General features: G+C 35.3%; 2 protein-coding genes and 2 long non-coding RNA genes across 5 annotated transcripts; 3 read left to right on the top strand and 1 right to left on the bottom strand.

The window, feature by feature from the left end:
• Positions 1-2,841: 2,841 nt before the first annotated feature.
• On the top strand, positions 2,842-4,067 carry LOC110939682. Its single transcript, XR_004876059.1, has 2 exons — positions 2,842-3,246; positions 3,631-4,067. It is a non-coding gene; the product is annotated as an uncharacterized LOC110939682 (long non-coding RNA).
• Positions 4,068-6,519: 2,452 nt separating this feature from the next.
• Positions 6,520-7,034, top strand: LOC118485432. Its single transcript, XR_004876060.1, has 2 exons — positions 6,520-6,745; positions 6,873-7,034. It is a non-coding gene; the product is annotated as an uncharacterized LOC118485432 (long non-coding RNA).
• Positions 7,035-9,035: 2,001 nt separating this feature from the next.
• Positions 9,036-14,607, top strand: LOC118485751 (40S ribosomal protein S14-like). The gene is made up of 5 exons (XM_035982184.1): positions 9,036-9,159; positions 9,708-9,764; positions 14,083-14,168; positions 14,268-14,397; positions 14,522-14,607. Exons 1-5 carry the CDS (start codon positions 9,036-9,038, stop codon positions 14,587-14,589), a joined length of 465 nt encoding a protein of 154 aa, XP_035838077.1. The 3' UTR covers positions 14,590-14,607.
• Positions 14,608-16,969: 2,362 nt separating this feature from the next.
• On the bottom strand, positions 16,970-21,127 carry LOC110939681 (probable polygalacturonase). 2 transcript variants are annotated; one of them, XM_022181253.2, is made up of 7 exons: positions 21,025-21,127; positions 20,542-20,871; positions 20,259-20,379; positions 18,866-19,040; positions 18,564-18,634; positions 17,774-18,468; positions 16,970-17,223 (listed from the first exon to the last, which is right to left on the bottom strand). In XM_022181253.2, the coding sequence occupies exons 1-7, from the start codon at positions 21,055-21,057 to the stop codon at positions 17,104-17,106; spliced, it is 1,545 nt and encodes a 514-aa protein (XP_022036945.1). In that variant the 5' UTR covers positions 21,058-21,127; the 3' UTR covers positions 16,970-17,103. The 2 variants fall into 2 exon arrangements, with proteins under 2 accessions (XP_022036945.1, XP_022036944.2); XM_022181252.2 differs by having other exon boundaries at positions 16,970-17,266.
• Positions 21,128-21,350: the final 223 nt, after the last annotated feature.

Genomic DNA, 21,350 nt, shown 5'->3' on the forward strand with positions numbered 1-21,350 from the left:
ATACTACTGATTCTGTAGATCTGTTGTATGCTAAGAACCTGCAGGCGAAACGGTATTACCATCAGTTTAATATTGAATTAATGATTCTCTAATAATATATGGGAACTGAAACTTACTGGGCACACATCATAAATTATTTAATCCAGTGTCTTCTTTAACAGAGAATAAAATAAATTAGGTTAATGTCATTCATAGACCAAGAATCAACAATAAGAAAGTATTTATACATTTTTCATCACTATAAGAAAGTTACCTGAAGGAACACCTTTATAACTAATCCAGAACCGTAATCCTGCATCAAGCCGTCTGCAACACCACAGCCTTTTAAGGCGGAACCCTAAAACCGCAACCGAAGTTACACACTACAATCTAACAACAAATTAGAGTAACCTGCATTTCTTAGTTACTCGAACAACGCTACTTCACTCCAGCAAACCGAATAAATCTGAACACTCATGAACTTGTATATCCATCTTCAACTTAATCCGCTTGGGAGATGACTCGACTCTACTCATAAGCAGCAAAAATACAGACCAATGAGATTCTAATTCTACTTCCTAACAAATATCGATTCGTACCTGAGAAAATTGAAACAAAAAAATGTCAGAAAGGTAACATTCAAGATTAATGAAATAGGAAGTAACGGACGATTATAACAGAAATCAAACAATACAGATGAATGAACCCTAACTAACATTAGACTATTAAAGAAATCAGACGAATGAAATACAAAAAAGAATGAAACAACATCAAATAATTGAAGAAAACCCTAACGAATCAAAGCATAGAATAATCGATTATAATATCATCGACTAAAACCCTAACTATAATCATCATCAATCAATAATCCAAAAAAACATAAACAATCTTGAAAGAATACTAATAAATATTACTATTGACCATCAAATAACATTCAAGATTTAAGAAATCATAAGTCATCAAACGATTATAACAGAAATCAATTTTCCTTCCATTGATTGAGAGAATTGAATAGGTTACCAAAATTGAAGAAGCGTATGTAGGAAGAAGGAGAATGGCGCCCAAATTTACAATTATCTGGCCAAAGAGAGCTGCCACATCATGGTCAAATGGTCAACCTTTATTATGCTTTAGTATAATAGATAGATATAAACATAAACAAACGTTTTTTTAACGACGAGATCTATTATCGCTTTTTGCATGTCCTCGGAAATTTAAAGTAGGCGCAAATTCTCCCAATTTGTGTCCTACCATACGATCTGTTATATAAACAGGTAAATGTTCCCTTCCATTATGGATAGCAATAGTAATACTTGTACCAAAATCATGAAACAAGCAAGCCCAAACTACATGTAACCGGAATACGCTAGGGCTTTTGACACGCTAAATCGGGAACTTTGACTTTAGTTATGACCACCTAAATCATACATCAACTAATAGTGAAGACTTTAGTTATTTTGTAATTGTCGGGTCTCAGTTTCTTGCTGGCCCGTTTTTCTTTATTTGTTGTTTTTCTACAACAATATTAACTACCTAAGTCGATATAACAAAACCATATAAAAAGTTACATGATTAGCAACTCGACTTTGGAGTGCGTCCTCGACTCCTTGTCGCCGCTGTTGTTGTTTTATCCCGTCGTCGTCGATACCTAAAGTATCTTAAATTTTTTTTTCCTTTGAATGACCGAATACATAAATAACTGGTTGCGTCACGTGTTACAATTCTGTGAGTATATTTTTTTTCTCGTTTCTCTTATTTCACCACTTTGAATTCTATATAATAATTTAAAAAGTTAATTTTAATATCGTTTTATAACTCCTAGAAAAGTTAATTTATTACCGTTTTATAACTCCTAAATTTATATTACTAACTATTTAATATTAAATGAGTTTATTTAATATTAAATGAGTTTCTAGCATGTTTATGTGAATTAATTCATGAATATAACTACCTATTTTACATCAAAAGTATCTATATCTACAATCTATAATCTATACTACTATATTAAATAAAGAAATTGGGTTTTCTACCCTTTTGGTCATTTTACAAACATATAAATTTTATAGCATTACGTACAAGAGTGTAGAAGCTGTTTTAGAGAGGGTAAACTTGTGTAATGTTAAAAAATTTAAGACACTTTAGGGACAATCTAGACATTTGACCAGCCTCCCTCCCTCTTTAAAGCAAAACCCTATCCTTTGGAATGTTGCGTCCCCGTTACAAAGTTTTTTAGTGTGAAACCATCCATTCTGAATGTCTTTGTCAGTTACTTGTTCAATTAAAAGTATTGAATGAAATCACTAAAAGTATTGAATGAAATCGACGGTTGAATGGCAGCAATTGAAGCAATTTAATCTTCCAGTGAGAACTCAATCGGATGAAATGTATGAAACCCCCATTCAATTTATGGTGTACCGTCACCTTGAGACGCGAATTCATATGGGTTTTACTTTATAAACCGCCCCTAGGGTTTTCCTCTTTTCCAAGCCGACGACTTCACGTAGAACCACCACCGCCGTGGCGGCAACACTCACCGGAGTTGACATCACCAGGTCCACGTCTTCACTCACACAATGCCTGTTACATACTTATGATTCAAATTAACAAGTGTAGTGTGAGGATTTAGTTTGTTTCTTTTAATATTCATGTATATAGTGTGATTATTTGGTGTGCAGATTTTGTTTGTTATGGTGTGCTTCTTTCTTTTGGAAATTCATGGTGACCAGTTACCGCCAAACATCCAGAAAGGATATGCATATGTTGCTCTGAATCAGGCGAGTGGAGTATTTACTAGCTGGGTTCTCATTACATATTGTAGTACAAAAGATATAATATTAATTGATGTTATTGTTATTCAATTAGGTTGTCTCATTTGTTGTTCCACACTTCTGTAGCCATCTTCCAAAAGCTCCTGTCCTCACAAAGAACTGTGTTGTGGGGTTTTTCTTGGGTTAGCAGGCCCTGTCTGTTGTTACACGTCGTTTATGCAACGGTCGGTCAGGTAAACAATAACAAATGAATTGTTTAATGTTACCGGGTCAGCCCCCCTTCCGTTTTTGTATGTCTAGCGCTACACAAATGATATATTCAATAGATGGTCTTAGTCTTTACCGTCGCAACTAACCTCTAGAGGTCTTTTTTTGCTTTAAATACATGGGGTAATAGGGAAATCTGTTGTAGACACGCATGAATCGGACAAACCTCAAGTTCACAAGAAAAGATTGAATGTGCTAGGGGTAATCGACATGTTTCAGTAATGCCCACCAGGTGTTTGTTAATATATTTCAACGAATTTAGTCATTATTGTTTTTCAAAAAGCTTTGATTAGCTTCTTACATTAGGTGACAAAATTTCTAATCTCATAGTATTATGAATAAAATGTTGGGATGCTACAATTTTTGGGCGGATTAGTTATAGAAAAGTACAGAAATTGAAACAAAAAATTTTGTTTTATTCTATCCTATCAACTTTATTAACAAAGGAAGAACCTAATCTGCCCAAATTTATGAGAAAATTGAAGTGCACATGAAAAGACAGTGAAGATGATCCCTTCAAAAATGCACCTTTCTCATGGGTTTTAAAGTCAATGACTAATCTTGCGACTTTTTTATGTAATTTACCAACTAAGAGCCCTTTTTTCTGTGTTGGGAGATGGACGGAAACCGGTAGAGTATTGGCGAGTCAAGCACCGTGATCGAGGTAGGTGATGGGGGTAAGGATTTAAATTTTATTCTTTCTAATCCAGTTGCAACTTCAGCACCTTCACTTCACTGAGGCTTCTAATCCAGTTGTGAGGATCGCAGAAGGCTGATGACGGCAACAGAGGAGAAAGGTGGATGAGGTGATTTCGGAGGCCCGATGATGAGGGCAACAATGATGGTAAGGTTTTGTTTTGAGGGGTTTTAATGAATCAAGATAGTACCCACAAATCTTAATGTGGCTCTCGACTAACATGGTGAAGAACTTATTTATAACTTTTTGTAAAGCTTATTAAGCATGTTTTAGAGCTGGGAAGTTTTTTTGAATATGTTTAAGTTGTAAATTAACTAACCAAAACCTGTTACGAATATTTACCTTTTTATTAGCTATGTATATTTTTCATCGATTTATGTATTACACATGAAATGTATTTCTAAAACTCTTATCCTTCATTTTTATTATTTAGTTAATTCTTGATCAATCGCGTGTTAATTTTATATAATAATCAACGTAACACCATTTGTTATGTTTAATAATCGCGTGTTAATTTTGATGAAAATTTATTATGGTTTAATAAACATGGCTCTTTGTATGGGTATTCTAGACTTTCTATGCATGTTTGTAATCTTATAGGCTAAGCAGTCAATAGCGGTGCTGTAGCGGTCTAAATAGCGGTGGCCTGTAACGGTTCCGCTATTAGCGGTGCTATAGCGGTGACCTATAGCAGTTATAGCAGTAACGGTGTTTGATTTGCAACAGGTTTTTGATAATGGAATGATATATTACTATGAATTTTGATATTACTATTAATATTTTTCATAGAGAAAGTATAATGTACTTTAGGGCTTAACCTACATTAACATACATGACAAAAAATATAACGTGCGTTATTATCATAGAACGTGCGTGATTATAGTCCCATGCGTAATTATGTGGTCCCATGCGTGATTATGTGGTCCCATGTGGTCCCATGCGTGATTATACCTCTGATCCAACGGTTACCATTGTCTCCTACGTGATGTATGATAAGGCTTTTTGTATGTTAACCTTACTCTATATATATATATATATATATATATATATATATATATATATATAATGTAAGTATCTATAGAAAACCCACTTTAATCTAGAAAACCCGGGAAACTCAAAGCTCCCGATGTTTTTTTTTTTGAAAAAATTTACACATGTTATATACATGTTTTTAAGGGTTTTGGGCAAAAAAAAATCAAAAAAGCGCCGAGTAGATATTTTTTAAAAAAATAAACAAGTTTTGGTGTAACACATGTTACAAATATGTCAGATGAATGTAACATGTGTTACACCAAAACTTGTTTATTTTTTTTTTAAAATATCTACTCGGCGTTTTTTTGATTTTTTTGCCCAAAACCCTTAAAAACATGCATATAACATGTGTAATTTTTTTCAAAAAAAAAAAAAAAACATCGGGAACTTTGAGTTTCCCGGGTTTTCTAAATTAAAGTGGGTTTTCTATACATCCTTCCCCTATATATATATATAAATACAAAAATTATGCATGGTATAAAAATTACCGCTATACCATCGCTATAACCTATAGCGGACCTTGATCGCAATTCGATTTTGGACCGCTTTAACTGCATAGCTTATAGGTTCTATAGCTATTTTCCGTTGAAATGAATAAAATGTTTGAAACCCGGAATGGTTTGTGATTTGTACTATAAATTATAATTGAATCTGGTATAGTTGGGACACCCGCTGCAACGCGCGGGCATTCCCACTATACTATATTAAGAGAACTGGGTTTTCTACTCTTTTCGTAATTTTGCCTAGGTACAAATCTTGTAGCACCATGTATAAATGAAGCAAACCATTTTAGAGGGGGAAAACTTGGACATTCTCCAAAGTTTTAAGACACTTTGAGGGCAATCTAGACATTTCATCCGTGGAATCCATGCCCACTTATGTCTTCCATTAATTGAATTAAATTAAGGAATTAAATAAAACTTTTATAATAATTAAAGAAATTAATTGATTAAATTAAATGTTAGACATGCAACATTTGAGATTTTCATGATTTAATAGTATGTATAAATATAATAAATAGATTTATATGGACTATAAATAGGTTTTCTACCCTTATAGTAATTTTACATTGTGTACATATTTTGAAGCAACATGTATAAGAGAGCCAAGCTATTTTAGAGAGGGTAAACTTGCACATTGTCAAAAAAATTTAAGACACTTTAGGGGCATTTTAGGGATTTTGGCACCTTTTTAAATAAAAATAATTTAAAAAGTTATGGGTACTAATAAGTAATGATCATCAAGGCCATCATTTATTGAATTGATGAGGAAATTAACTATTAGTATTTGAAGGGTTTAGCCTTGCACTAATCTATATACAAAACAAAAGCCGTAACTGATATTGAAGTTAAAACCCTTAAGTAAATGCTAAAAACACTCATGTGTATATAATATATATTTCGCTAGGAACATGTGTTGTATGTTTAATTTTTTTGCGAGCAATGTTTTATTTTGTTCATACTAGGAGATATAATTACATGCACATTGTTTTTCTGATCCATTGCAAAGAGAACATGAATTAAGTTTATTTGTCTAGGCTTTTTCTCAACAGTTTTTTTTTTTTTTCGAAAGTGGTTAGTATTTTTGTAGTTTTAACATTTTTCCACAAGATATTTACGGTAATTCAAATGCTATTGAGTGTTTGGTTTATAGTTTTTATATCTTATTATTTATCTCCTATCCTTTTATTTTTTTCATTAGGTGGAATGAAGTTAAAGGCTGATAGAGATGAGTCGTCTCCATAAGCAGCTATGCTTGCTGCATAAGATGTTTCAACAAGATGCAAGGTTTTTACTTGTTTCTTTTAGTGTCTTGCTATATGGTAATCATAGCAGTTTGGTTTTTACTAACAAATTTTTGTTGTAACAACTGGAGCTTGGAATCAATGCTCTCCACATAAAACTATGGGCAACTGGAGGTAACAAGACAAAGACACCCGATCCAGGTGCATAGTTTGCCCTCAAAGCTCTTGCCCGTTCTGGCATGAAGATTGGTTACATTGGTATATGCTTATATTCTTTATTTTTTTATATACAAATTTTTGTATTTGTTATTTTTGCTCTTTGAAGAACTTTTATTTATGTTTAAGGAGTAGCTGATAAGTAAGTTGTGTGTTTTGATGATGACAGAGGACATGATACCAATTCCAACAGATAACACTCGTCGAAAGAGTGGGAGAAGAGGAAGGAGGTTGTGATATGTTTTTTTGTCTACAATATGTTTTCAAAGTATTTGCAATTTGGATTATGGTTGTCTTCAACTTTTGTAGGTTATTTTTATGTTCTGGTTGACATTTGGGGGTGACATTCATTTTTGTTGAGCTTCTTTATATTTATGTTTAATGATATTCTAATATTTACTTCATATATAGGTTTTTATGCTTTATTTTTGCTTAATGAGAAGTATTCTATGTGTAGTTGAGGTCAATATCAAATCGATGGAGGTCAATCTGCTTGAGATCTGAACCATATTTATCGAATCAATTTGAGAGTTTCAGAGTGTGTTAAAGAGTTGAAACGTTTTGAGGATCTTGTCAAATCTATTTGTTCATTCTTTATCTTAGTAGACTTCAGTTGACTTTCAATGTAAGTTGATGTAGTAGAGATTTAGAATTTTACGATGAAAATGGATGTGTAAAAGTTCAAATTCTTTTATCTTCCTTTGATGCCGTTGTTGAGGTACATAATAGAAAATACACGAAACTTACATAAATTCATGTATTGAATATCAGTTGTGGTTCGTATTATAAATTCATCTATAATACCTTATTAAGAGAACTGAGTTTTCTACCCTTTTCGTAATTTTGCCATAGGTACAAATCTTGAAGCATCATGTACAAATGAAGCAAGCCATTTTAGAGGAGGGAAACTTGGACATTCTCCAAAGTTTTAAGACACTTTGAGGGCAATCTAGACGTTTCATCCATGGAATCCATGCCCACTTATGTCTTCCACTAATTGAAATAAATTAAGGAATTAAATAAAAGTTTTTTAATAATTAAAGGAATTAATTGATTAAATTAAAGGTTAGACATGCAACATTTGAAATTTTCATGATTTAATAGTATGTATAAATACAATAAATAGATTTATATCGACTATAAATAGGTTTTCTACCCTTATGGTAATTTTATGTTGTGTACATATTTTGAAGCAACATGTACAAGAGAGCCAGACTATTTTAGAGGGGGTAAATTTGCACATTGTCCAAAAATTTAAGACACTTAAGGGCATTTTAGGGATTTTGGCACCTTTTTAAATAAAAATAATTCAAAGAGTTGTGGGTTTAGCCTTGCACTAATCTATATAAACCAAAAGCCGTAACTGATATTAAAGTTAAAACCCTTAGTAAATGCTAAACACACTCATGTGTATATAATTACACGCACATTGTTTTTCTGATCCATTGCAAAGAGAACATGAATTAAGTTTATTTGTCTAGGTTTTTTTCTCAACAGGGTGGTTGGTAGTTTGTAGTTTTAATATTTTTTCCACAAAATATTTACTGTAATTCAAATGCTATTGAGTGTTTGGTTGATAGTTTTTATATCCTAATATTTAGAGTGAATTTCAAGTTTTGTTCTTTATCTATATATCACATTTCAGGCGGTGTCCTTTATCTTTAAAATTGACGAATTTTGTACTTGTTGTTTCAAAATCCTTCATTTTTTGTCCTTTAAGCCTAACTCAGTTAATTTTAATGGTTAAGTGAAGGATAAATTGGTCTTTTTTACTTCTTTATTAAAAAAGCAGTTTTAATAATTTTTATTAGGTTAATAAACAATAGTGTTTGAAAATTATTCACTCCTAATTTATTTCTTTATTTAAACCTGGATCCCAGATGTAGCCATCATGAACACTGCACCTCCGTCATCATCTCCGGCAATGCTGCCGGAATTTATAGACAAACCACCACTGTAAACAACCTCTGCTCTTTGCGTTACTTCCACAATGTCACACAGTCCGAGCAAACACTCATTAGCACGAGATTTCAAACACTCCCCGCAAACATTGAGTTCTCACCTACCTCAACAAACTTCCACAATTTACAGACACACACTCTAATCCATCTCAAAAACTGTAAATCATCAATTTGTCATCATCTAATAATAATCCCCTAACCAAATCGCCAATTTGTTATCATCTACTTCATATTTTAATTATCCCCCACAAATTCCCCACCTTTCCCCTATAATTAGTTCAACACACTAACAGTCCGATCCACAATTTTCACAAAAATCGCTAAAAATCGGTGAAAATGGGGAACTCGTTTGGATGTTCAGCCTTTGGGGAATGATTGGTGTCGGCTGCAAAAGATGGAGACTTCGTTTGGATGCCGCCGTAGAGATGTGTTCTTCTCGTCTTGAAGTTGTAGATGCCGGAAAACTTCGTTTGAACGATTGGTGTTGTTGTCACCGTAAAGATGTGCACTAGTCAGCAGCCGCAAAACGGACTTGGTGAGAGTCTGAGAGGGTGGGTTCGAGTAAATAGGATCGGGTTATGGATGTGTTCTACTATCCATTGTTGCAATTGGAGTAAAATAATGATGGATCTTGCTGGTTAAATGGAATTGAGGTGAATCTTCAGCATCTGTTGCACCAATATGATGATCAAGATATGTTTATTGAGGGAGTAGAGAGAAGAATTAGGCTCTAGAGAGAGAGAGAGAGAGAGAGAGAGTATCTGTGTGTTTAGAGAGATATCATTTATACATTGTTTTTCTTTTAATAATTAAAATTGTTTTTAAATAAATAAGTAAAGAGACCAATTTGTCCTTCACTTAATGCTTAAAATTAATTGGGTTAGGCTCAAATGACAAAACATGCAAGATTTTGAAACATAAAGTACAAAATGTATCAATTTTAAAGACAAAGGACACCGCCTGAAATTTAGTATAAAGATAAAGGAAAAAACTTGAAATTCACTCTAATATTTATCTACTATCCTTTTATTTTTTTTCATTAGGTGGAATGAAGGTAAAGGCTGATAGAGATGAGTCGTCCCCATATGCAGCTATGCAGTGTTCAAAAATTTAAGACACTTTAGGGGCATTTTAGGGATTTTGGCACCTTTTTAAATATAAATAATTCAAAGAGTTATGGATACTAATAAGTAATGATCATCAAGGCCATCATTTATTAACTTGATGAGGGAACTTAACTATTAGTATTTGAAGGGTTTAGCCTTGAACTAATCTATATACAAACCAGAGCCGTCCCTGAAAACTCTTGAAAAAATTTAGGCCTCGGGCGACGAAAAGAATTGGGCCCAAAATTATGGTTAAGGGTAAATGAATTACAAAAATAATGTCACACCCCAACCGATGGCGGAATCATCAGGGCATGGCACTGAGCGAAACAGATTGTCCAGAAGTTTCCATAACAACTATCATCACTATTTAGTTTAAATAACACGTCCCATACCGTGTCCCAAATAATAAAACAAATTATTACAGATAACAACCAGGCAAATATTCTGTTCCGACAACTCAGATTCAAATGTAAATAATAACATATTGTTCAAATGCTCCTAAGGACCCAGCCTGACAAGATCTACAGACAACTATGCTCTAGTTGCTTATTCTTGACAGACAACTATTTGTTGGGGGAGCTCTAGAGCTTTATTCTAGCCTCGCTTTCCTAGCAAGCAAACATCTTAAACACCTGCCACATACGTTAAAATAAAGTCAATATATATAATGTAAAGGTGAGCATACAAGTTTGATAATAGTATAATAGAGTTCGAATAGTTTACGCATAACCATCACGTACACAGAGGAAAACGAAGCATGTTAATTATCGACATGGATCTATCGATACCAATGACTGCGGGTTGACTGTCCGAGACAGTTCGCAATACATGATTACCACCGTAATCCATGCAAGTAATTGTCCTTAACAACCCCCGTGTGAACGGGTGCTGAGTCCAAACTATAGTACTACGTCGTTAAGGTAGGTAGACAACATTCCACGTGTAAACATAACAACAAGCATTCATTTAGTCACGTAATACATGCGAATCGGTTAGCGTTCAAATAGTTGAGTAGTGTGATCGATTGTGTTTTGAAATAAGTAACGTATGTAACACCCAAAAGTGCTAAAAGCAAAAAAGGGATCGAGTATACTCACAGCGATTGATTGATGGATTGAAGAGAGCGCTTGAGAGTAGGGTTAGCCTGAACAGTTCGATAGCATAACGATGAATACACGTAAAATGGTAACAAGGGATGGTGGGTCGAACAGCCTGGTCGATCGGACTGTAGGTTCGATCGGACGGGTTGTTCGTTCGAAGAACCAGTCCGTTCGGACAGTCTGTCCGGTCGGTTGGTCGGACCGATCGGATGGACTGTTCGAGTGGATTGTTTCTTCCTTTGGGTAGGATGTGTTTGTGTATGATGGTTTGTCCTTTTGAGGTTTTCGTTGTAGTATTTGAGATCATTGAAGTGTTCTTGCCTTTCAGGTCGATCGATCGAATGGATCGTTCGATCGGTCGGCTTAACCGATCGGCTAGATACTTCAGTGGTGAGTTCTCAGCAGGGTGTCACCTGATCGGACAGTATGCTCGATCGGATGGCACTCCAATACGTCGAACGAGTTGAAAATCGATTAAGTGTTGAAGCATAGTATCTCATGATCCGAAGAGTAATGTTTACCAATCAGTTGTTCGATCGGACATTACTTCGTTCAATACCATACTTCATGGAAGTGTCAAATTGTGGGGCCATATGCTAGCCGATCGGCTAGCCCGGTCGATCGGCTGACATGTCCGATCGGTTGGGCCGTCCGTTCGGATAGCCTAACCGTTCGGTCAGCATCCTGACCTGGTCAGCCTGTTCGTCTAACACTTGGCTGTTTTGATTATTTGACGTTATGTCGAGGTAGTTTGACAACGAGCTGAACCATGGAACTTTCGTTCTTACTTGTTTCCCCTGCTCGGACAAGAATCACCCAAGTCCGGCCGGTGAACTGTTCGGAACGGTTAGGGCTGTAAACGAACCGAACGAACACAAACGAGGCCTTGTTCGTGTTCGTTCGTTAAGGAAATAAATGTGTTCACGAACGGTTCATGAACACTTACCGAACGAGATTTTATGTTCGTGTTCGTTCATTAAGGAAATGAGTGTGTTCACGAACGGTTCACGAACACAAGCGAACACAAATAAATTTGGCGAACGCGATGAAGGATAAAGGTGGATGTCCCACAGAGTAGTACTAGAACTTGAATCCTTTATTGTGGAACGAAGGTAGATCATATTCGTCGATGTAAATAATGAGAAAAGAAAGGGAAATGGTGCATAAACAAGGTGAAAGCGGATTTCCAAGTTTAATTGTTAGGGTAATGATATAAATAAAAGTTTAATAGTATAAAAAGTATAGATAAAATATAAAGTATAAAAATCTTTAATTAAAACACGAACATACGAACATAAACGACCGCAAATGAACGAATATTCACGAACACCTTACCGAATGTTCACGAACACAATTGAACGAACGAGACCTTTGTTCATGTTTGTTCATTTAACTAATCGAACGGAATTTATTGTTCATGTTCGTTCGTTTATTAAACGAACGAACATAAACAAACTTCCCGCCGAACGGTTCACGAACTGTTCGCTGAACGTTCGGTTCGAATACAGCCCTAGGAACGGTAGTTTGATGTTTAACCCGAAGTCGGTGAACCTCGTAGATAGAATCCGAATCTTGAACCACTCATCCATTAGAATGATTGGTGAGTTGACTCAAGCTCCGTTTCTACCGGTTTGAAGGCATTGAGTGTAAAAGAGTTGAAAGAAAGTTGGAAATTCTTCTTTCAATCCTTTACACCAAGTAAATGTTCAGATCTGTGATAGATCTTAGTTTGTTTATGTGGAAATCGGTTAGATCCAAGCTATTCATGGTGGAATGAGGCCAAAACATGATGTTCTTGAAGAACACCATGATGACATCATCCTAGAATGCTTAGATCTTGATGATTTCACGGTTAGAAATCAAGATTTGAAAGATAGAAAGGTGTAGGAGTGTGTATTGATCAAGAAAGTACAAGATTTAGGATGAAAACTTACCGGAATCGGAAGGAATCTGAGAAAAAAAGGGGAGCACGAGCTGAGTTTCCAAAAGTGGAAAGAATAACAATGACAACCCTATTTATAGGCTTCCCAAAGAGGAAAGGGCTGGCCGATCGGCCAGGCATCCCGATCGGACAGCCTGCTCGATCGGACAGTCCGTCCGATCGGCTGGGCCGTTCGATCGGCTGACAGCCTGATCGATCCACAGCCTGGTTCGAGTGTTCGGTGCGACGATTTTTGACGTTTCGATTTCGATTGAAGGTGATACGAGTACGATAGGGTTCCTATTCAAATTACTTTCAGTCCCAATCACTATATCTAACATATAATCATCTATGTCTAGCATAGTCTCTTCTCTACCAATTATCATAACTTGATTCGATTGTGTTCGATTGAGTTTCGAGTTTCGATTCGATTGATCACCACACATAACATAAGTAAACATGCATAAGTAACACATAAGGCACACACACACGTATAATAACAACCAAAGTTCGCGTAATTCGAGGTTCGAGTTCGATGATGGTTCGATCGGTTTGATTATTGATTAGTTAACTTTATCGCATTGTTACTTCCTACTATTCATAGTCGTAAATCGGTGCGCGTCGATTAAACATTCGATTAGTTCGATTCTTGATTAACAGCACTTATTCCACATAATACAAATAAATCTTAAAACAGACCATTTACAGTCAAAGAAGTCAGCCTGACCTTGACTTTGACTTTGACATTCGAAAACACGGGGTGTTACAAATAAAAACTTAGTGATGGAGCAAAGACTTGAACTTGAGACCATTACATTATTTTGAGATGGTTTTTGCCACTACACCACCAATACTTTTTTGCATAATAAACGGATAAATATGCTAAATATATAATTTAATAAATATATACAAGCTTATAAAGACTTTTCGGGCCCTTTGAAATTTTGGGCCTCGGGCGTCGGCACGGGTTTGCCGGGCCCAGAGCCGGCCCTGATACAAACCAAAAGCCGTAACTGATATTGAAGTTAAAACCCTTAAGTAAATGCTAAACACACTATAATTACATGCACATTGTTTTTCTGATCCATTGCAAAGAGAACATGAATTAAGTTTATATGTCTAGGCTTTTTCTCAACAAATTTTTTTTTTTTTCGAAAGTGGTTAATAGTTTGTAGTTTTAATATTTTTTCCACAAGATATTTACTGTAATTCAAATGCTATTAAGTGTTTGGTTGATAGTTTTTATATCTTAATATTTATCTACTATCCTTTTTATTTTTTTCATTAGGTGGAATGAAAGTAAAGACTGATAGAGATGAGTCGTCTCCATATGCAGCTATGCTTGCTGCACAAGATGTTTCAACAAGATGCAAGGTTTTTACTTGTTTCTTTTAGTGTCTTGCTATATGGTAATCATAGCAGTTTGTTTTTGTTTGATACATTACAGCTAACAAATTTCTACTGTAACAACTGGAGCTTGGAATCAATGCCCTCCACATAAAACTACGAGCAATTGGAGGTAACAAGACAAAGACACCCGGTCCAGGTGCACAATCTGCCCTCCGAGCTCTTGCCCGTTCTGGCATGAAAATTGGTCGTATTGGTATGCTTATATTCTTTATTTTTTATATACGAAATTTTGTATTTGTTCTTTTTGCTCTTTGAAGAACTATTATTTATGTTTAAGGAGTAGCTGATAAGTAAGTTGTATGTTTTGATGATGACAGAGGACGTGGCACCAATTCCAACAGATAGCACTCCTCGAAAGAGTGGGAGAAGAGGAAGGAGGCTGTGATATGTTTTTTGTCTACAGTATGTTCTCAAAATATCTGCAATTTGGATTATGATTGTCTTCAATTTTTGTAGGTTATTTTTATGTTCTGGTTGACATTTGGGGGTGACATGCATTTTTGTTGAACTGCTTTATATTTCTGTTTAATGATATTCTAATATTTACTTCATATATGAGGTTTTATGCTTTATTTTTGCTTAATGAGAAGTATTCTATGTGTAGTTGTGGTCAATATCAATTCGATGGATGTCAGTGTGCTTGAGATCTGAATCTTATTTATCGAATCAATTTGAGAGTTTCAGAGTGTGTGAAAGAGTTGAAACGTTTTGAGGATCTTGTCAAATCTGTCTGTTCATTCTTTATCTTTGTAGACTTCAGTTGACTTTCAATGTAAGTTGGTATAGTAGAGATTTAGAATTTTATGATGAAAATGGATGTGTAAAAGGTCAAATTCTTTTATCTTCCTTTGATGCCATTATTGAGGTACACGACAGAAAATATACGAAACTTACATAAATTCATGTATTGAATATCAGTTGTGGTTCGTAATAGACATAATTAAATCTGGAGTAAATTACAAGTTTTGTCCTTTATGTATGTCCCAAATTGCAGGCGCTGTCCTTTAAACTAAAAGTTGACAGGCGGTGTCCTTTGTATTTTCAAAATCTTGCACGTTTTGTCCTTTAGGCCAAACATAGTTAGATTTGTTAGTTAAATATGGTATCAATGGGCTATTTTGTAAAAAAAAAATTATTCAGGGACTAAATTGTACAAAACTTAATATTATTATTATTATTATTATTATTATTATTATTATTATTATTATTAATATTATTATTATTAATATTATTGAGTAAATTACTAACCACCATCACCACCACCCTTCATCACCATCACCACCACCCTCCACCGTCGCCACCGCCACCACCGTCGCCACCGCCACCACCGAAAGTGTTTGACGAAAAAAAGGATCAGATAAGCATTCGACTTCACATGTTAAATACTCTTTAACTAGATCCATCATAATTTACAAACCCATAAACCAATTCAAGTTGTTACTACTACAAGATCAAATCATCAACTTCTAGTACATTAAACTAACATAAATATAAAACTAACATAATAATAATAATAATAATAATAATAATAATAATAATAATAATTAAAAAAAACAAAGAAACAGTTGCATTCTTCTACTAGAAACAAAGAGAGTTGCTATGATGATTCAAACGAACAAACCGTTTCCTCTGAAACCCATAAAACAACCCATGGCGGAGCCTGAACCAGATCATTTTCTGGATCTTCCTGGCGGATCGAAGCTTGACCCATATCAGTTTCTAGACCCGCAACAGAGATCTCTTCACCCTTTGACCAGTGCTCTGTTTCCTGCTACTAAACTGGTAACTTCTGAGAAATAACTACTACTTCTCCACCTCTGTCATGGCAGTATACGGACCCGAACCCACCCACTGACCAAAAATCAAAAACCCCCAAAAATCCCCAAAATCAAACAAATCAAAACCCCCCAAAAATCCCCAAAAGCAAAAATATCAAAAACCCTAAAAAACAATTCCGACATCGATTCTCCGACCACCACCACCTGCAATCGCCTATAACATCACCTCCACCGCCGAACCTACCCCACCACCACAAACCACCCTTTCACCACCGGACAACCACCATCATCAGAAAGATAAACCGTTAGCTTCCCAGCCGGATAGTTCAAAGCCATGGCGGATATGACTGTGTTCATAACCCCGAGTGGCGGTTCTGCCCTTGGATCGGCTGTGCATATGAAGACGTCTATGGGTGGAAGCTGGTCGTCTTCTGGCAACCGCTCTGGGAAGACGGTTCTGGTGACAGGTCGCCAATAGAAAGATTGATTGAGGAACCATAGGAAGGATAGTGTGAGTTCTGAGATGAAGATCAAGAGATGAGGGATGAGTGGTTGGTTTTTGGAGTGAAATAGAGTGAGAATGGAGGAGATTCTGAAGAAGACGAGGATGAGTATTGCTATGGAGTGGAAGAGTATGTATAGTCTGTTGATGATTAAGGTTGATTTTTTTTACAAAATAGTCCTGAACAAATTTTTTTTACAAAATAGCCCCTTGATACCAGATTTAACTAACAAATCTAACTAAGTTTGGCCTAAAGGACAAAACGTGCAAGATTTTGAAAACACAAAGGACACCGCCTGTCAACTTTTAGTTTAAAGGACAGCGCCTGCAATTTGGGACATACATAAAGGACAAAACTTGAATCTGATATTAGTCAGGACACCCGCTGCAGCGTGCGAGTCTTCCCACTATAATTCATTAATAGAATAGAATTAAAAAAAATAACAATATAAATGAAATATTTTTTTTCTAAATATATCCCCATGTTTAAGTAACAAAACTTTAATTTATTCTTATAGTTGTAGCCAAAGTACACTAATAAACCTGTTGTAGAGATACATACCCTCTAAACATTAATATTTAATACTTAACAAAAATATAATCGAGCTTATAAACTCGATCATGGGTTCCTTCCGCCCCTCCCCTTCCTTGGATCATGCCTAGGATTGGCTCCGGCATCATCGTAGTCCAACACTGCATCAAGCAGCGAAAGCTTCCTTGCATGTAATCGAAAACCATCCTACATGGACAAAAAAAAAAAACCTATGTAATCGAAAACCATCCTACATGGACAAAAAAAAAAACCTATAAGTGTCTTGTATATAAAAAACACATAGAAAGCATACTACAATAGAATCAACCTAAGGGGCTTTTTTTTTTATAACTCTTAATAGAGCTTTTTAATGTTTCAAACCTCTTACTGGTTCAGACTGTTTGTTTCGCGAGCAGATATCTAAATGCTTCAGACATCTGCCTCTGAATGGTTAAGCATTATACTTAGTCTGAATGATTAAGACTTCTAATCTGAATTGTCAGACATTTGTCTCTGAACGGTTAAGCATTATACTGGCTTTGAATGGTTCAGACCTCTTGCGGGTTCAGCACTTAATGGTTGAGACCTATTACTGGTTCAACACTTAACCATTTAGAAGTTGCCAAACATCCCTAAGAAAAGATTTTGAATCCCTTAAACAACCTAGTAGAGGATTAAGTATTAACCGTGAATAAGACTGTCAAAGTAGAAATTCCAATATGCTATTTTAGATTAATAAAAAAGTTTACATGAGTACCTTTTGAGTACTAAAAGAACAAGTCTGCATTTGAACAGTATCTATCGGAACCGGATCCGATGGATACTCGCACTCAATCGAGCCTTTATCCACCAGAGCATCACATGGTTCCGGTGTCACGTTACTCGAGACACCGGAAACATCAGTACAGTTCCACTGTACTTTTTTTGGTTTGTCACTCAACCCAATAGTAACATTTGATAAACAAAATCCGGTAAACGGATCGCCCTCAATCCCGCCCATATTTCCCGCCATTTGTACATCATCCGCCACCACATTTCTATAGTTGATCCGGTCAATTTTCGGGAGTGCCTTCGGATCATAACCTGGATCCGGGTGCTGCCCATATGCACCTGTGGTCCAAAATACATACTTCATCGTATGTAAAGTCATTTTGTCCACGAAGATGTCGGTAACATATGCTCCCCTTCCGGGGCCCGTTTTAATTCTGACCCCGGATTCAGAATTAATAGCCGTGATGTCTTCGGCTCTAATGTTTTTTATGCCACCCGACATTTCACTCCCGAGTGCAATCACTGCACTATCGGGGGAAATGCATGTTAATCGCCTTATGATCGCTTGTTCGGTAGGCATCCCGAATTTAATCCCGTATTCATCCCATCCGCTTTTCACGGCGATACAATCGTCACCGGACACGATGAAAACATCCTGAATTTTTACATTTTTACAAGAATCTGCAAAAATAATATTCACCATAAATATTTTATAAAAGCTGATTTTTTTTGCTAGAGAAAAGAGGTATCAAAAATCAAAAATAATATAATGAAACCTGGATCAATTCCATCTGTATTAGGGGAATCCACAGGTGCAAGAATGGTTAAATCTTGAATAATTATATCACTGAAGTAAATTAAAAAAACAGTTATTAGATTTTTGAGTTAAATGTCATTTTAGTCCCTGTGGTTTGGGCTTTTTTTGACCCACATGTGAAAAATGAAACCTTTGGACTAAACTGGTAAAATGGCCCAAAACAGAGGGACTAAAATGGCATTTAACTCTAGATTTTAAATCAAAAGAAATCAAAATCAAATAGATAGTATGATGATTAATGCATTTTGATTTACGACGAACCTGCTATATACCGGATGGACGAACCATGAAGGCGAGTTGACTAGAGTGAGGTTAGATATCTGGATTTGATTTGAGTACATTGGCTCAATCAAGTATGGTCTTGTGTTCTTCAGTTTCTTTTGATGAAACTTGTCCCACCAAATCGAACCCTGGCCATCGATCGTGCCATTGTCGCCTTCAAGAACACAAATCATCAACACATTAGTTAAATTTCAACAAAACTGTAGTTAAACTGGTATGACATGATCATTTCATGTACAATTTATGATTTTGCTACACCCAAAACGACTTGATAAGACACTCAAGAGATATATTCACGTGGCAAACAAACTCCTCAAGTACGTTAACTTGACAAAACTCAAAAAATAAGTCTGCTTGTTTGACTACCAGACACCAGTTAAGTATTTCATTTGACTAGCGGATTCCAATTGTATCCGCTCATTTCGCTAGCGACTCAATTTAGTGAACCACGTAGAAACCAAAACCATTAGGGCATTAGGCTATGGTACGGGCTTTTCATACATCACAACACGTTAGTTTTTACCAAAAATTTAAGAGCTTAACTAAATGCTAATTAAAAAAATAAAAAATAATTTATGTTTTGGTTGTTGCCGTGAGTCACATGGTTGAGGCGTGGTGTGTATCATGTGTGAAAAATTGCCACATCATCTCACGTGCGGTGGATTGAGACACACGCTTCATGGCGTTACAGAATATATTAATTAAACTTTATTACCTTACCATTACCGTAGTTAAAATATATGATCTAACTAGTGGGTTACCCCGCGCTGCACGTGCGGTAATTCGATCGGTTTCAATTCAATTTATTGCCATACCGCACTCGCTATACAAAAAGTTAATACCAGGTACCAATTAATATCGAAGCCGTCTTAAGAAAAAAATTATAGCGAGACATTCATATTTAAAAAAAAAACTAAGAAAAAATAGTTTATAGTTTCTAAAAAAACTAATTAGAAAGTTCATATTCGAAATAATAACTACAAAAGGTTACACTTTCTAGAAGTAAAAAAAAAAAAGCTAATTAAAGGATACACTTTTAGTCTAAGAAAGCATTAAAAAGTTACAAATAAACTAATTAATAATAGCATATAGTTTAAAATAGAAAAATCGTTTTATTAGTAATTTCATAAAAATGTTCATTGTAAATCCTTCAAGTCTTTATATAACCTGCAATAGTTTTTAAACATTTAAAATGAATAATAACAATAATGTTAACATTTTGAAATTTTACTATTGCTTATGAATTAATATATATGAACAATTACATTTCCTTTATAATTTTCTTCATTACATCAACCTCCTAAAACTGGTGATTTTTCTAAACCACATACAAATCAAAATAATTCACAATCCAAATAATAAAAGAATATACCTGTTATAACAACATCAGTAAGGTGTGATCCACCTATCAGACTACTAAACCTTCCTCCCGGTCCATCTCGACCGGCACCATACGACGGCAACGGTTCAATTAGCGGATATTCTCCTTCATCCTACCAGTCAAACATGAATACGACTCATTTAACTACTTTATACCTCATGTACTCTATAACACACTTTTTGCTTTATTGTGTACTATAAACAGATCAGGAACACTTTTTTACTTTATTGTGTACTAAACAGGTCAGGAATTACCAGCACGTATAACATAATACCTGAGACGCAAGAACAACCGCACCGAACTGAATAAACAACGTGAAATGACTAGTTAGGTTAAAGCTTCCGGTGAGCCACTTCCCCGGCGGCACAATAAGCTGCGATCCGCCGTCGTTTTCAAACTGACTCAGATTCTGAATCGCCGATCGGAAAACCGCCGTGTTCGACGTTTTTCCGTCACCGACTCCGCCGAAATCCGTCAAAAATGCTGTGTGCTTACGACAGTTGATTGCGGCGTAGGTGACGTCAGATCCGTCGGATACGTGTCTCCGGCAGTTAACGGTTGAGACGGTTATCGATACGAAAATCAACAAAGTTGTTATCGAATTCTGCAAATGTGATATATGAGGATATGTTAGACGGAATATAGTTAGAGGTAGTATTGTGTAAATGTGGTTAGTAGTTATAAAACACTTGGTTACAATCAATACAAACAATTATAATTACGCGCTTAAAAATTAAAGAGAAGCGGAGATACGTACAGTTGAGATCGTGGATTGTTGATCGAGCCTCATGGTTGGTTTTTGTGATGAACATTTGCGAGATGTAACGTATTTATAGAGGAAGATTTACATGCAAATATTGTGATGGTGATATTGTGATCACCTATGCAAACGTATCAAATTTGTAGTAATTGGATATGTTATAAAGATATGGGATTATATGTGAATAGACGTGTAACTTATTATTATTATATTTGTTTTTGAGTTTGAATGATATGGTATGGAAAATCTTGACATTAAATGTGTTTAGTTTTATTTTTCTAAGACATATATCATTCCTTCCTTTTATGCAAAAAATGGTATGG

The sequence above is a fragment of the Helianthus annuus genome, chromosome 13 (assembly GCF_002127325.2).
Source record: "Helianthus annuus cultivar XRQ/B chromosome 13, HanXRQr2.0-SUNRISE, whole genome shotgun sequence".
NCBI classification, from domain to species: Eukaryota; Viridiplantae; Streptophyta; class Magnoliopsida; order Asterales; family Asteraceae; genus Helianthus; species Helianthus annuus.

What these genes read in the sequence shown, in the direction of transcription:
- LOC118485751 (XM_035982184.1), top strand. Translation starts at nt 9,036, where the DNA reads ATGATTGGTGTCGGCTGCAAAAGATGGAGACTTCGTTTGGATGCCGCC. An exon ending in CCCATATGCAGCTATGCAGT is followed by an intron (nt 9,765 to 14,082) that starts GTTCAAAAATTT and finishes TTTTTTCATTAG; the next exon opens with GTGGAATGAAAGTAAAGACT. An exon ending in CATGAAAATTGGTCGTATTG is followed by an intron (nt 14,398 to 14,521) that starts GTATGCTTATAT and finishes TGATGATGACAG; the next exon opens with AGGACGTGGCACCAATTCCA.
- LOC110939681 (XM_022181253.2), bottom strand. Translation starts at nt 21,057, where the DNA reads ATGAGGCTCGATCAACAATCCACGATCTCAACT. An exon ending in TACTGATGTTGTTATAACAG is followed by an intron (nt 19,041 to 20,258) that starts GTATATTCTTTT and finishes GTGTTCTTGAAG; the next exon opens with GCGACAATGGCACGATCGAT. An exon ending in GTCCATCCGGTATATAGCAG is followed by an intron (nt 18,635 to 18,865) that starts GTTCGTCGTAAA and finishes AATTTACTTCAG; the next exon opens with TGATATAATTATTCAAGATT.